This window comes from Plectropomus leopardus, chromosome 20 (genome assembly GCF_008729295.1).
Source record: "Plectropomus leopardus isolate mb chromosome 20, YSFRI_Pleo_2.0, whole genome shotgun sequence".
In the NCBI taxonomy this organism is placed as follows: domain Eukaryota; kingdom Metazoa; phylum Chordata; class Actinopteri; order Perciformes; family Serranidae; genus Plectropomus; species Plectropomus leopardus.
Window position 1 is genome coordinate 3,695,163 of NC_056482.1, and position 15,732 is coordinate 3,710,894.

General features: G+C 39.1%; 1 protein-coding gene across 2 annotated transcripts in view; it reads left to right on the forward strand.

Annotated features, from left to right (window-relative positions):
• The window catches only part of pde8b (phosphodiesterase 8B), a 71,380-nt gene that overhangs the window by 27,604 nt on the left and 28,044 nt on the right, over positions 1 to 15,732 (forward strand). For both annotated transcript variants that reach the window (XM_042508962.1, XM_042508963.1), the window contains exons 3-10: positions 3,331 to 3,521; positions 9,386 to 9,445; positions 11,527 to 11,584; positions 11,863 to 11,951; positions 12,362 to 12,440; positions 13,699 to 13,839; positions 13,926 to 14,014; positions 14,109 to 14,163. In XM_042508962.1, coding sequence (XP_042364896.1) covers positions 3,331 to 3,521; positions 9,386 to 9,445; positions 11,527 to 11,584; positions 11,863 to 11,951; positions 12,362 to 12,440; positions 13,699 to 13,839; positions 13,926 to 14,014; positions 14,109 to 14,163 — 762 coding nt within the window. The remainder of the gene's footprint in view (positions 1 to 3,330; positions 3,522 to 9,385; positions 9,446 to 11,526; positions 11,585 to 11,862; positions 11,952 to 12,361; positions 12,441 to 13,698; positions 13,840 to 13,925; positions 14,015 to 14,108; positions 14,164 to 15,732) is intronic.

Below are 15,732 nucleotides of genomic sequence, written 5' to 3' on the forward strand. Positions count from 1 at the left end.
ATCTGTAGCACCTGTAGAGAGGCCTCTCAGCCATGACAGTAAAGCTTTTGTGGCAGAATACAAACGTAGACTGACAGTGTATGTTAAAATTAGAATTATGTATCCACTTTAAAGAAGCTCTTATCAGGTAACTGTATAAACCTGCATTGATTTGTGTCCCATTAAGAGTGAGTAACATTCAAGGACACGTGCGTCTAAGACAAACATGATGTCAGTGTGATGGAGTGCAGCCGTACTTTTAAACATATTTGGCAGTGTGGACGTCAGTTGAAGTATTAAAGGAAAACATCACCCCAAAAAGGACCATATGTTTATCAACTACTCACCCCTGAATTTGTTTCTTACATGCCTCCAGGGCGAATAAAGAATTTAAAAAATTGAGAAAATTTTTGATGAAATGAAGTCATAGGGGTCCATGTTTAACAACAGCAAAATGATATCAAAACATCCAAATACAAACTCTTACACAACTTGTGCAGTATAAGCCAAGTCTCATTCATCAAGTCATATGCTTAGTACTTCCCAAAAAGACAGTGTTAAATTTAACTTAATCCACGCAAAGCCTTCAAAGCCAGACTCCATAGACAAAAACAGTAATTTTACCTCACTGAACACAGGAGCTGCTGCTCTACCGCTGCCTCAAACAGTTTGTTAGTTTGTGTTATTGTGTGACTTTTGCAAATCTAAACTGAATATTTAAAACACCAAAGTCACACAATATCACATGTAAACTAACTGACTGAAGCTGCAGTAAAACCAGCAGCTCCCATGTTCAGTGAGGTAAAATTACTATTTTTGTCGATGGAGTCTGGCTCTGAGGAAAGCACTGAATAAGTTTTGTGAGAGCTTTTAAATATTAGTTTTGATACAGTTTTGCTGTTGTTTAACATGGACCCCAGTGACTTTAATTCATCAAGAATTTTCTCTGTTCTTGGGTTATTATTTCTTAATGTTTAGGCATACATGAAAAATATTTTCTTCACAAATTCAGTGGAACTCAGTGTGAGTAATTAATATACAAATGATCACTTGGGAGGTGATGTGTTCCTTTAAGACCAATGCCGCCTCCCACCAGGCTCATTGCTGGTGACATATTTGGGTGTCAGGTCAGAGATGTGTGCAGCCGCCGTCGTCCTGGGGTCGACTGGGTGCTGTGTGTGTGGAATTTCACATGTTAGCACCATGGTTACACAAAGCGGTGCCATGGTTACACAAGCCAGCACGGGATCAAAGAGTGTGGACTTTCACAAGCACTCACCAATACTAGCTCATTTTCTCACTCTGTCCTCTTCTGCTTTTACATCTGCTGCTTCTTCTGCTGCTGTTCTCACATCCATATTTTATTCTGTCTGTCCTGCATCCAGGTGAGGACTACATAGTCACACTTTTAAACACTCTCCTCCTGGTTTTTAAAACTATACAGACAGAATGAGGTGTCTACCTATCTCACCCACACACTCATTCTCTTTTCCATCTCTCTCTCTCTCTCTCTCTCTCTCTCTCTCTCTCTCTCTGCTGCACCTACCTACTCTCCCTCTGTCACTCTATCCTTTGTTGTCCTTAGAGGGAGTCAGGAGGTGATGCTGCTGCGAGGCAGAGCTGAGTACTGTTGGTTCTGGCAGCAGCCCAGCTGTGTGTGTGTGTGTCTGTGTGTGTGCGTGCGCTTGTCTACTGTATGTGTCTCTTACACCGTTGTGTTTCCTCACCACTGTACCAAAGGTGGCTGGTGTGTTCGTGGTCAAAACACAGTGTGGGATCAAAAACACGAGTCCGTGCTCTTCAGGCTTCATGACTATTGCAGCTGCAGATGAAGTATTCAGATCCTTTATTTATGTTTAAGTCCCAATATTACTGTGTATTAACACTAAGTTGCTAGTTGAGTCCTGCATTTAAATAAATATGTATTTTACTTTTGTATTATAATTATGAGTGGATAAACTTAAAGGTTTTATGTGCCACATTCAGGGCATTGACCCTTTGAAACCTGGGCAAATTTGCTTGACTTCTTTCAAAAGCATGGAAAGAATGCACTAGACAGGTGATAATTACAGATAAGTGCAAAACTTAAGCAATATTTTCAAAATGTGGATAAAACGCAATTGCGAAATGACTGCGTTTCCATTGAGTGATGTTTTGCGAGTTCGCCTCTGGTGATAACATTACAAGAAGCATGGTTATGGATGTTCAAAACATTGGCAGCTTTATTTCTATTGCAGTCACCACACTAGCCGTCATTATTTCCGATCCAAGGCCTCATAGGCATGTTACGCGAATGAAAATGCATGGTGAGCAGCCACATATGAGGGATTTCTGGGAGGTGATGGTCCACAATTTCGCAGAGGAATTGTGGATTCAAAACTTCCGGATGATCCGTTCAACTTTTGAAGAGTTATGTGATGCAATAACACCTCTTGTAGCTGCTGCTGCATTATGTGACGTAGAAAAGCCCAAAAAGTGTTTGCATTGCAGTTTTGCAAAATATGTTTGCTTTGAATCGTCTTTTTGTTTTGCACAAATATGTAATGGAAACCTACCTACTTATCGTTTCGAAAAATACTTGTTTAAAAAAGAATAAAGGCTAAAATTTGTTATTGGACCTTTTTACTGTGAGACAGCAAAGCTAACCACTGAGTCAGTATGATGTCTTTATTTTTCTCAGTTTTTGACTTTTTGATCATTATTTGTAATTATTTCTCTATCAGAAAGTGATTTTGTGACATGCCATCCACAAAAAAAATCAAATTTAGAGTTGTTTGTATTCATAACCATACATTTGAACCTTATATCTCACTGTAGCTTCTAATACTCAACATAAGTTACACAAAATGAAAATTTTTACATATTAACCTTTACTATAAAAAGTATTGGTAGTATCCCTGCAAATTAAACCCTTTAAGTGAAAATATTCCAGATATAATTCCCGCCAAGAGTCTAATTAAAAAATATGGTGTCCCTAATGAAAAAAAGTCTACTTTACAAAAGGGAGGTGGGTGTTTAAGAGTTAAATATGTCCGAGCTGCTGTCACATCTTAGGGGTTTTGGCAATCTATTTGCACTTTAACAGGTTCTAGGTCTTACAAGGTTTGGCAGATCCATCAGTTACTGTATTATTGGGGCCCATAAATGTCAGTAGCCGTGGTAGTACTGTAACCTCGGTGTTAGAAGTTTATGTCCCAGCTCAAGTCTGCTTCTCTGGTGTCTGCTGCTCTGGAGAATGTCCTGTCTGAGTAGTAAATGTAGTGAGGACCTACTAACACAGATATCCTATAATTATCACCGTCGTAGCAGCACTGTCTCACCCAGGCGTCCATTCCTTCCTTGTCTCCTCAGGTCCTGCTGGTGTTCGCCAAGGAGGACAGCCAAAGCGATGCCTTCTGGTGGGCCTGCGACCGCGCTGGGTTCAGGTGTAACATAGCACGCACGCCAGAGTCTGCCACCGAGTGTTTCCTGGACAAACACCATGAGATTGTAGTCATTGATGGACGCAACTCGCGCTACTTTGAGCCTGAAGCTGTGTGCCGGTGAGCCTTGTGTCTCTGCTGTTTGTGTGGTTAGTTGTGTATTTCATATCTGACGGACTGACATTTGCAGAACGTCTTCGCCTAGAAAGGTTGCTAAAAAAAATAGTTTGATATTTGGGAAATGTGTTTGTTGGCTCTCTTTCTAAGAATTACATGAGAAAATTGATGCCATACTCTGTGTCTGCAAAGTAAATGTAAAGCTACAGCCGGTTAGCTTAGCATATACACCAGTCAGCCAAAACATCAGAACCACTGGCAGAGGAAGTGAATGAAATGTATCATCTTGCTACAAAGCAATGTTATACTGAGAACCCTTGCAACCTAGCATTCACGTGGATGCCACTTGACACTTTCTACCCATCCAAAAACCACTGTAGACCAAGTACCCCCCTCATGGCAACAGTACTTCCTGATGGCAGAAGCCCCCCTGCAGGACAATGCACCATACAACACCGCTTAAACAGTTCAGGAATGGACCAAGGAATGTGACAAAAAGTTCAAGGCATTGACCTGGCCTCTTAATTCCCCAGAACCCTTTTTGATGGAGTATCTGTGGGATGTCCCAGTACCCCAGAAGTACCCCTGATCCACAGTGGGGCCTCCTTGGATCAGACTTAGTTCTAGACCTGTTGAGGCATGGGTGCAAGTCCTCTGGGGGTTTCCTGTGGTGTCTGGCACCAGGGCGTTGGCAGCGAATCCTTTGAGTCCTATGGATTGTGTGGGTGGGTACTAGCACGTCCCACAAATTCTCAGTCATATTGGGATTTGGGTAACTTAGAAGCCAGGTTGCCTTGAGCTCTGTCATGTTGCTCAGGCCATTCCAGAGCAATTTTTTGAAGGTGTGGGATGGCGCATTGGTCTGCTGGGGGGCTACTGCCATTAGGAAGTGTCGTTGCCATTGGGGGGGGGGATTTGGTCTGCAACTGTGTTTGGGTGGGTAGAGTGTGACACATGAATGCCTAGACCCAAGGTTTCCCAGCAGAACATTGTATTGTAACGAGATGATCAGTGTTACTCACTTTATCGTCAGTGGTTTTAATGTTTTGGCTGATCAGTGTACAACAGAAACAATTGTGTCCAAAGGTAACACAAATCAATGTTCCTGCAATTCTAAACCTCACTAATAGAGCGCCTCAAGTATGATGTTTTTCTGTAGATGGATGTGGAAGTTAGAGTCACCCTGGTTCCCTCATCAAAAAGCCTATGGGATTTTTCCATTGGATTTTGGATCATCACAAATAAGCTCTATGGTAAATAAATGTCTGATACTAATACAGTTTGCTCAGCAAGATTATCTCCACAAATGAGCACTACTTGATGATTTTTGAAGCCTAAAAGGAATCGCCAGAAGTAAAAAAACTGACGTTAGGCTTTATACAAACTACACTACGGTTAAATGATTAAACGTTGTCATCACAACAAGGCTATAAAGACGTCTTCGACGCAGCTCGGTGTGGTGAAATCTCCTTTAGCCACTTGTTAGCGACTGCCTTTTTTAAGACATAAGTGCTTCAGAGTTTACAAGTGTGGTATTTATTGGTGTATTTTATGTAACAGAACATACATAACGTTAAAGTCTCTTAAGGTTGTGTTTACCACAGACTTAATTTCAGGCATCTAACCAAACATCCATTAACCCGGATTAGAGGTTGGGGTTAGGGTTAGGATTTGCTTATCATCTTGGTACTTCATGTATAACGACTAAAGTAAATAAAAAAAGTGGATTATTGCTATGTTGGGCCTAGGGATCGGGATCAAAACCTGGTTGTATTGAGGACCCAATTCCGCTTTTTTCAAAACCCAAAAATCAATAACGTTTGAGCTTATCAGTACTGCTGTCGAATCCTGTGGGTCCTATAACGTCATCAAATCTTGAGATGAGTCACGTCATTTAAATCCAAGAACTGGTCCACATACATCAATTGCACATCAGATTAAACCTAAATGCAAAACTTCAACTGTCTTCAGTTAAAAAAAAATCCCTTAATTCCATCAGCTGAAATGTAAGTTGAAATCACCAGAATAAGAGCTAGTAAGCTAAATACATGAAGTTGCATAAGGTTTCATTGTGATGTGTTCAAGGTCAGCCCAGTAGAACTATTAAGCAAAGGTAAATAATAAAGTGGTTTAGGACAGAAATTTGTATTCTTAGCAATATAAAAGAAACAGTTGTTAAGCAATAAAAGCAAAACCAGCTATGTTAAAAATATATTGTCGCCTTGTTTTTCCAACAGATAATTGAAAAGTATGGATAGTAGTCTGGATGAAAACTGAGATCATTAAGGAGTCTTGATAATGGTATCAGTATCAATAAAAATGAATGATTCCCATCCTTAGTTGGGCCTCATTTTTAGTCACTTCAACGGGGCATTGTAGCAACAATCGTCACATTGGTGGGTTTGTCTTGTACCAGTGGTGCGAATTGTTGGACCATGTTGCAGAGGCTTCAAATGGAATATGGCTGCAGCTATGCATGTCTTCTCTATTTAGCTTCCCGTACAAGGCATGAGGGCAATATCTATCTTTTCATCTTTTTCCAAGAAAACATTTCTCCTGGAGATTTTCCCTTTAAGCATCAAATTACACTGTGATTCCTTGAAGAACTTGTACCAGCACAATAATCTGGCCTCTTGTCTGTTGCTGTTTTCAGACTACCACGAGTGTTTGACATTAAACAAAGAGTCTCAGAGGGCTTCACCTCTGATGACTTCTTTTAACAAGACCCTTTCACTTCAGTGAAAAATAATCAGCACTTAAGCTATGATGTTTTTACCTAAACACAGTGATATACAAGAATGTCCAGAGGTCAGTGAGTGTGTGTTGAGGGCTTGTGGGCTCCATCTGGTGTCCACTGGAGGCACCACACCCATGTGCAACCTTAACCTGCAACCTGAGGAATGATAGTCTGGTAACTGATGCTCATTTCGGTGTTTTGTTCTAAACAAAAGAAGCACTGGATGTCATAATTCATAAGTGGCTATTGAAGTAGAGAAGCACTTAAGTAATCTTGAAGTACAACTTGTGTGTTTGTTTGTTGACATGAAAGCTGGATGGCGGCCCAGGGGAGCCAAGAGTAGTACACATGAAGACGCTGAAAATGTTTTCTTTCTTGTCAGCATTTTTCCACAGTAAAAGCCCCTGGCCACTGTTCAGAAACCTCCCTGATTGTCATATAACCTCATTCCCTTTTTCTTGCCAGGTGTTAGCTGAGTTCATACTGGCATAGTCTATTTGTCGTCTGTTTCTCTCTGATGTACATCATGGGCATTTTAAGATTTATTAAGGAAGCTTTTTTTGGCTTATATTATTCTCAATTTTGGCAATTTTGCAATTTTTAAACTATTTCCTCTTCTTCTTGCTGAGCAATATTCCAAACATGTAGGTGACATTTAAAGGGATACTTTACCAATTATCAACTAGCTTTAGTGTCTCAACAATGTGGCTAGTTTGTGTAACAAAAACTTTGGTAAACTTCCCTCCATCTCACCAGTGTCTATATTCCTCCTTCCCCCCATTGCAAAAGTCTGCGTGATGATATAAATTGATTAGATCAATTAGATTTAAAAACAACTGTTAGCATGTTAGCATGTTGTTGACATGTTCTGCCTTTGTGATTGTTTAGAAAGCGCTGCTTTGTGCTGTGTGTTAAACATCACGACAAGCCCCCAGGAAGTGCGCCAGGCTCTGATACCAATTTTCCAATAGTGTTTAAAAGTGGAATTACGCCGTCTGGGTCTGTGACGTGATGCCCACGGGCCCAGAAAGACTTTTTCCCATTGACTTACATTGTCTGTAAATCAGTGGATAATTTTTGTGAACCCCCTGTGAAACGACTCATTTCACGATCTAGATTTAAGTCATCCAGTTCGATAACATTTGTAAAGTCTAAAAGAGCCACAAAATGACATTTTTACCGCTAGCGAAGTGGTAAACAAGTAGTCATTTGCTCCGCCAGCAGAAGTTATCTGCTCAGGCACACTCGACTTTACTTGGCCGCCGTAAGTCTCCAATGCAGATGCCTCATGGGCTCCTAGATCAGGATATTTTATACCTATATATTTTTGCTTCATGCACCAATGAGCAGCTCTCATAGGGGCCCTGCCTTCATGGCTGTATCTAGACATTATTTGATCTATCCATGGATCACACCCATCGTGCCTGTTTTGATTGCAGGATGCCACAATGCGGTGTAAAATCACACACTAGAGCAGAATGATGCCGCCATTGTTTGGTTCTGTGTAAAAATGCAGTGGCAGTTTAAGGGGGGATTTCATTGCGGCCCTGTAGTGCCATCTCTGTGTAAAAGTGGCTAAAGAGTAAAGACGATCACCCCCCCCACCCCGTCCCTTTTTTCGAACTTGGACCGAAATCCGATCAAACTAAAATCAGGCAGTGCTGATCGAATATAAAATCAAGATAACATCACTGCACTGCCCTTTTTTTTTTTCTTTTTTTTTTTTTGCCTAAATGTTCGTAGGAACGCACTTTAGTGCTGTGTTTCACTGATATAGCAAGAGATTATGAACAGGAAGTGGGTGCCAAATTGCTTCCTGCTCAGTGAAAACAGAGGCCAAAACTAAAAATAGTTAAACTAAGCAGCGCTTATCAAATATAAACTAAGATTCTGTTACTGATTCGATCGTTTCTGCCTCAAATGTTTTTAGAAATATGTTTTAGCTCACTATTAAGTTTAATACAAGATTGTTATTTGCTGCCCAGTTGCCATGAGTGATGAATGAGTTTGCATTGCATCACCCACCAGAGGGAGCATTTATTGGTCTGGTGCATCGCAGTGCATTCTGGTAGTTGTAGGTTTTCTACCTCTTAAGCAAAAGTGTCCTTTGTGTCTGTTTTCTCTGGTCATGTAGCACCAATTTCAATCATTTCTTACTGCATATACATCCTAGATTTATAAGAAGACAATTTTTCCAAAAGTGACATACTTATGTAAGTTATAACCAATCTCTTATTATTGCAAATTACTACTGAAAGCTAGAAATTCTCCTACTTTTTGACTTCTGTGCTCAAAGGTCTTGTGTTAACAGGAAGTGAATGGGGATTCCCATGGGTCAGAGTGTCTAATGTGTCCCATGGTTGTGTTAATGTTGTGTGAAAACCCTCTAGGCATTATTAAAAGGTCTGTAAAGACCTTCTATTTATGCTTAAATATCGTTACTATTCAGGTTTTGGTGGATATTCCTCAATATATTTAGCTTGTGTCTTTATTTCTGTCACGATTTGTGCAGACTTTTGGGCTGTAGTTATTGTTAGATACAGTGTGAGTCCATCCAAAGTTCTTGGGTACACTAAAAGCCACCAGCGTATATTTTGCAGAGTGATTTATTATAAGTGCTTCATTATTTCCGCAAGTAAAGGAACAGATCCATTCGTCTCTGCTGTCTCCTGATTACCACAGTTTGGAAGCCGCTCTGTTTGCTCCCTTCACTCCTTTTCCTCGTCACTGGTTTTTCTTTCCTCTCCCCTCTCTCCAATCCTTATCCCCCATGAGGATCGCTGCCATCATCTGTTCCCTCTGTTCCTTCCCTCGTCCTCCATCACTGCCACCCCCCCTCCCCCCCCCCCCCCCCACCCCCCCCCCCCCTCCTGGGCCACTTTCCCGTACATCCTGCCAGCAGTGTGGCTTTGTGGTCGAACCTCTGAAGCACATGTTGTGTTTGGTGTTTCTGTGTAAAGCGCAGCAATGTTCTGTTCCGTCTTTTGTGGCAATGACATCACCCCCAATCTGCCCACATGTTTACTCTGTACCTGAGTCCAAGCCACTTCTCATGAGCTCAAAGTGTGGCTGAAATGAACTCCCGTTGACACTCCTGCTGACTTTTAATCCGCATCTGTTTGATTTCCAGGTTGATTCGCGCCACAAAGCCCTCCGAAAACACAGTTATTCTGGCCATCGTGCCACAGAAGTGAGTTTGATTTTACCTTTTGTATTTCATCTTTTTCAATATCTTCCATTTTGTAGGAGTTTGGTGCAATTATGCCTTAAAAGTCCCTGAAAACCTGGCTTCAGATCTCTGCAACATTATCAATAATCAAAAACTGTACTACTACTGTAAAATCTCTATTTTACTTCAATGAGTTAACCCTTTGAAACCTGGATTGACATCAGTTTTCTTGTACTGGGTTCAGATGCCTTTCAAAAGCTTTTTGACCCTTTGAAACCTGAGCAACTTGGTTTGATTTCTTTCAGAAACATGGGAAGGAAAGCAATGAATAATTTGGCAACTTGCCTAAAAATTACATTTATTACAAATTATTAAAAAAATAAAATAAAATAATAAATTGATTTCTTGTTTGATTTTGTGTTTTACTTTTTTCTTTTCTTTTTTTTTTTTTTTTTTGCTCATTTTATGGTTTTTTTTATTTTCTGACATATATAGTGTTACAACATCACATGTTCATATTTCAATAGTTTACTATCCCTGTTAGCAGAAACCTTAGCTTTCAGGCTGCAGATTTCTTAATATGGTCATCTGCTCCAGACACACACAAGTTTTGCATTACGTAGCTTACACTACTATATGTAGCTACATGCTAACACCAGGTAAACTTGGTTGCCGATGGTTGTAAATTTCTCCCAGATTTGGATCATATTTTTATTGGATCATGTCTATTAATGGTAGAAAGTGCTGCTACACACACTCTTTCCATGTTGCAAGTACACTGCTACATGTAGCTCCATGCTAAGGTTTGGGAAAAATACAGTTTTGGTTGCAGATGTTTTAAACTTACCCTGATTTCAGATCATATTCCTGCTGGAAACGTGCGGCTGTGTTAAAATGTTTCCATTCGTGATTTTCAAAGGGAGGAAGCTGCAGCTATTCAGTCTTTTCCTGGCTGCAAGTACACTGCTACATGCAGCTACATGCCAATTTCAGAGAAATATGTAATATTGGTTATTGTTGTTGCTTAATTCTCTGAATCTTTTGTCTAAACAAACAAACAAACATGTTTGGTTGTGATTAGCAGCTTTTTTTGTGTTTGTTGACCCAGAAACCTGCTTTTCAGACATATGATGGATGCAGGTGTTTCAGTACAGTATGAAGAAAACTGTGTTTTTTACCACTAAAGTATGTAAACATGTCTTTGTAGAAACCTTAAATAAATGTATGAACCTGGAAACGGGCATAACAATAGGTCCCCTTTAATGTAAACACAAACTTCATCCCTGTTTACTGCTTGTCTTGATTTCGTATTGTCAATCGGTAGAGCCAAAGTTATTTCAGGCACTCCACTGATCAGTTTTAATCATAAATGAAGTCAAACACTTTCTCTTACACTGACTAGAAATCTTTACATTAAATGACTTGCATCCATCTTTTTATAGGTAATCTTTTAATGTGAAAAAACATAAGTAAGAATTTCTATTTTTGAGGGTACAGCAAAGAAGAAATTACTGGAATGAGTATGAAACATTACTGTGGGTATGTATGTTCTGAAACCTGAACAATTTGTCTTGATTTCTTTCAAAAACATGGGAGGAAGGCATCAAGCAACATTAACAAGAAGTGGCCCAAAAATAAGTTAGAAATTTGTAAAAAGAAAATTACCTAAACATAAGCAAAAAAATAAATAAATAAATCTACACCAAGAAACTAGTAAAAATTTGCAAAAAAAAAAAAACAAGAATAAAAATATCAATCTGATTATAAGAATTATAAATAGAATATTCAGGACATTTTCCATAGTTTTTTGAAAATATCATAATATTTTCAGGGAACTTTTGTCACCTGTTACTAATTTTTAGCATTTTGCAGGAAATTTCTTGCCAAGTTGCTCATTCACCATGCTGTTGAATTAAAACATACCAGTTTTCTCAATTTTCAAAGGTTTAAGTGTTCTTGAAAGTTGTCTTAACACAGCACAGTAAAACTGATGCTGATCCAGATATTAAAGCATTAATCCACATTTTTGGAGCACTCAAAGTATGTGTGTTATGAATAACTGTGGTTGCAGTCGGTAATGACTCTTCTTTGCCATTGTGCAGGCCAGCTGACCAGGACGAGCCATCTGTTCTTCCTCTCCTCTGTGCAGGATTCAGCAGAGTACGTCCTTAACAATTTACTGGCGACTTGCTTGTTCAAAGCAGAACGTATTGTCCTCGTTTCTAATAGATGCTTTTTATTGGGCATGACAGAGGCATCAGACACTATAATAGCAGCATGCTGTCCGTTGTGAAAGAGGCACTTATTTGGTGTGAAAGTAATGTAGGAGGTTGCAAAACAAGTGGCTACTGAGTAAATCCCAACTCATTCAATTTTCCACTCCCCCCCCATCTTTCTCTTTCTCCTTCAAAAACCACTTAACCTCGTTGGGCCTCCAGAGGTTTGTTGAGAACAGCAGTGTGTCAGCCTGCTATAATGAACTCATACAGATTGAACATGGAGAGGTGCGCTGCCAGTTCAAACTCAGGTATACCTCAAAACAACGCCTGAAATCACGCAGTATTACATACATGCACAATCATATATAACATGTGCAACACCCACAAATGTAATAACAGCCCAGCCCCTTTTGTGGACGTCATATAAATGTATTTTCTTGATGTCATATTGATGTCTTCTGGACGTCATATAGATGTCTTTTCTAGATGTCATATAAATGTCTTTTCTGGAAATTGCAGGAAAATTTCATTTTAGGGTTGTAGAAGGCAACTTCTATTACATTTGTGGGAAACTTATTACATTAAAAACTACAGATTTGTATCATGCTTGTGGTTTGTTATGTTGGTTATGGCTGTTATTACATTTTTTGGTTGTTACAAGGTGGTGTTGAAATTGGATTTAGTAATCCTGAGATGCTGTGGCTTCAATCATCCTCAGGGCTTGTAACTCCATCTTCACGGCTTTGGAGCACTGTCAAGAGGCTGTGGAGATCACCAGTGAGGACCACATAATACAGGTGGGGATAATACACACATGCATGCATACAGAGTCAGAGGGACGGGTCAATATTTCTGTTATTGTAAAGAAATCCCTTTAAAAAGACTACATCCAACAATATCTCCAACTTACAATAGTTTCTGACTTCCCTGGCCTGTCTGTAGGCGGATTTCCAGTAACCCTCAATTTGCGCAAATTGAAATTTTGAATACAAAATGTACCAAATGGAAACACATCAATTTTGGAAAAACTCCTATTAATTGCAAAAAAGCTTTTACGCTTGCTTGAGGTGGTATTTCAGGCAATTCAAAAAAGACATTTTGCAAAAATGCAATGGATTTTTTTCCGCCTTTATAGCTCATATAATGTGCAATACCGGGTAGGGTTAATGCAACTTTATGGATCCCAACTGCCATTAAACCCAAAGAAGAAGAAAAAGTTAAACAAATTCACATGACATTTTGCAAATTATGGTTCGGTATGTGTGGACGAAGGGAGAGACCAAGATTTTCTTAACTCTTTAAATTACAGTGATAATAGATTGGCTTTATTTAGTGGCTGCAATAGAAATAAACCATTGTTCTGGACATCCCATCACCATGGTTATTGGAATGTTATCACAAGAGGAAAGTCCTGTAACATTGCAAGAGAAGTTGCATAATATCACTCAATGGAAACACAGTCATCGCACAATTGTGATTCATCGAAATTTCAAAAACATCGCTTAAGTTTTGCGCAAATCTGTAATGGAAACCCAGCTTGTGTTTCTCCTAAGAATGTAAATCTTTAAAACTGGCCTTTAGATGTGTAAGTTCTTTAGATGTATAGTTAGTAGGACACAGTCATTGGTGGTTTGGCCTATTTCTTCGGATTTGTCACCAACAAGTCAAGTCAATTTATTCATAAAGCCCATTATTCCAAATCACAATTTGCCTCAGAGGACTTTACAGCATATGACATCCCTCTGTCCTTAGATTCTCACATTGATTAATGAAAAACTCCCCCCAAAAAATCCTATAATGGAAAAAAATATGGTAGAATCCTCAGGAAGAGTGGTAGAGGATGATGAGGGATCCCTCTTCCAGGATGGACAGACGTGCAATAGATGTCGATAAAAACAATTAAACTATAATAGATGACAAAATGATATATAGAAAAGGGAAAGAGAGAGAAGAGAAACAGTAATGGTAACAGTATCATATAACAATCCTAATCAACATAAAAAGAATAAATGAATAGAATAAAGCTAAACTTTAACCTTCCTGGTTTTGTCTCAGTACGTGAACCCAGCATTTGAACGGATGATGGGTTACCACAAGGGGGAGTTAATCGGGAAGGAACTGACCGAACTCCCAAAGAGCGACAAGAACAGAGCCGACCTGCTGGACACCATCAACACATGTATCAAAAAAGGAAAGGTGAGTCGCAAACATCCATTCAGCCCTCTTCCCATAAATTAAATGAGAAAAACTTTATTTCCCCAAGTGCTCTGTTGTCTTTGAAGGAATGGCAGGGCATTTACTATGCCAGGAAGAAGTCAGGCGACAGTATACAGCAGCATGTGAAGATCACTCCGGTCATCGGCCAAGGAGGGTGAGCTATGATTAATCAGCACGAAAGTTCTCTCTGCTCTCATTTCTGAGAAATCTGAATTATTACTGACAGACTCTTATTTTGCTTCCAACAGGAAGATCCGACATTTTGTAGCCATCAAGAGACCTCACGTTGACAACAATAACCAGGTGAGTCAAGTGATGATCTAACGTGTCACACAGATAACATTTCCTTTCATTTTCTGTTGGGTAATGATGAAATGCTGCATTATAGCCCTGTTCCACCAAACAAGCTCTGTTCCTTGAACCAGATCTGTTCTTGGAACTTTGGGGCTATCTAGCAAATCAGCCCAAGTTTCTACCCCTTTTAAGTAGAACCATTGAAATTAAGGATGGATGGAAGGATTAAGGAAGGGAAAATTATTACTTGCAAGACTCTCCTGTCTCTTCTCTCTATCCAATCTGTGCAATATGACATGCCCACTGATTCATTGGGGTTTTCACTTAAAGTCAAGAAAAAAAATATATTTTTGGTCAAAATACTCCAATCAGTTTCAAATTAAGGGTGCAAACTGGAAGTGAAATCATTTAAAGTTAGTGGAAAAGAGTTATCAGGGTTGATTTCCTGGAGGTCCTCTTTAATATTACACACACTGGTATCGCTCTGCACACAAAATGCGTTTTCAAAATCAACATTTAAAAATCATAATACATTTAATGTTGTTTTCTACTTTTATTGAATTCATTTTTTTAACCAACATCAGTCCTAAAAATAAATATTAAATATTCATTCATTTTCTGAATTTTAATCCTTTGAGTGACAGGTTTTTGTCATGATGCCACTTTTTTTGTTTTTAAACACAAGAAGTTAATTACTTTCAATATACAAGGTACAAGGTAACTACATGCAATAGTAGATTTTTTATCATCACAGCCTGGGTAATGTTAATGATTTACAGCAACATTGATTATGAAAGTGCACCTAGTGTAAATAGCATGTGTTTTCTCCATGTGCCAAATATGGTAAAAACATCACCAGGTGGAAAACAGTAAAAATGGCAAATTCCAGTATGAAAGTAACAATTTTGTTTCCACAGTGTATTTTAGACTTATTTTTAAAACTGAGCCAGAAATTCCAATATTAACAAAAATAGGCAGTCTTGCCAAAAATTTATGTACAGCCAAATCCAGCAAAATTATCAAGAAATAAAATATGAAAAGTGCATGAAGTGCACCAAACAGTCCCTAAGGGTTAAGTCAGGTCAATTTTATTTATACAGCCCAATATTATAAAACATCATTTGCCTCAGAGGACTTTACAACATACAACATCCCAGAGCAGTGGAGGGTTTCACAACAAGGCACACAAGAGCTTGATCTCCTGGCTTGGGAACTAGTTGAAGTTCAATCATTATTTGGCCCAAGTCTGGCCATTTGCAAACATCTAATATGGCGTGTTTTAGACAATGATTCATGCTTAATGCAAAATATGAGATGACGTCATTTTGTCTTGCATACCCGTGTGACGGGGACATTACAGCAAGCACAAACCTAGCTTAGAGAGCACTATTGAGGCATTTTGGAAAACAACCAATATGGCGTCATCTGACATGAAACTTTTTTGTCGAAGTACTATTTTCAAAGTCGTACACAAAAAAGGCTACATCACAGCTAATCCCTGTCTGTTTAACTCTGTTCATCGCTAAGTGCCACATGTTTCATCACACTGATTGGTTGTAGTTTTATTCAAATGTGTCA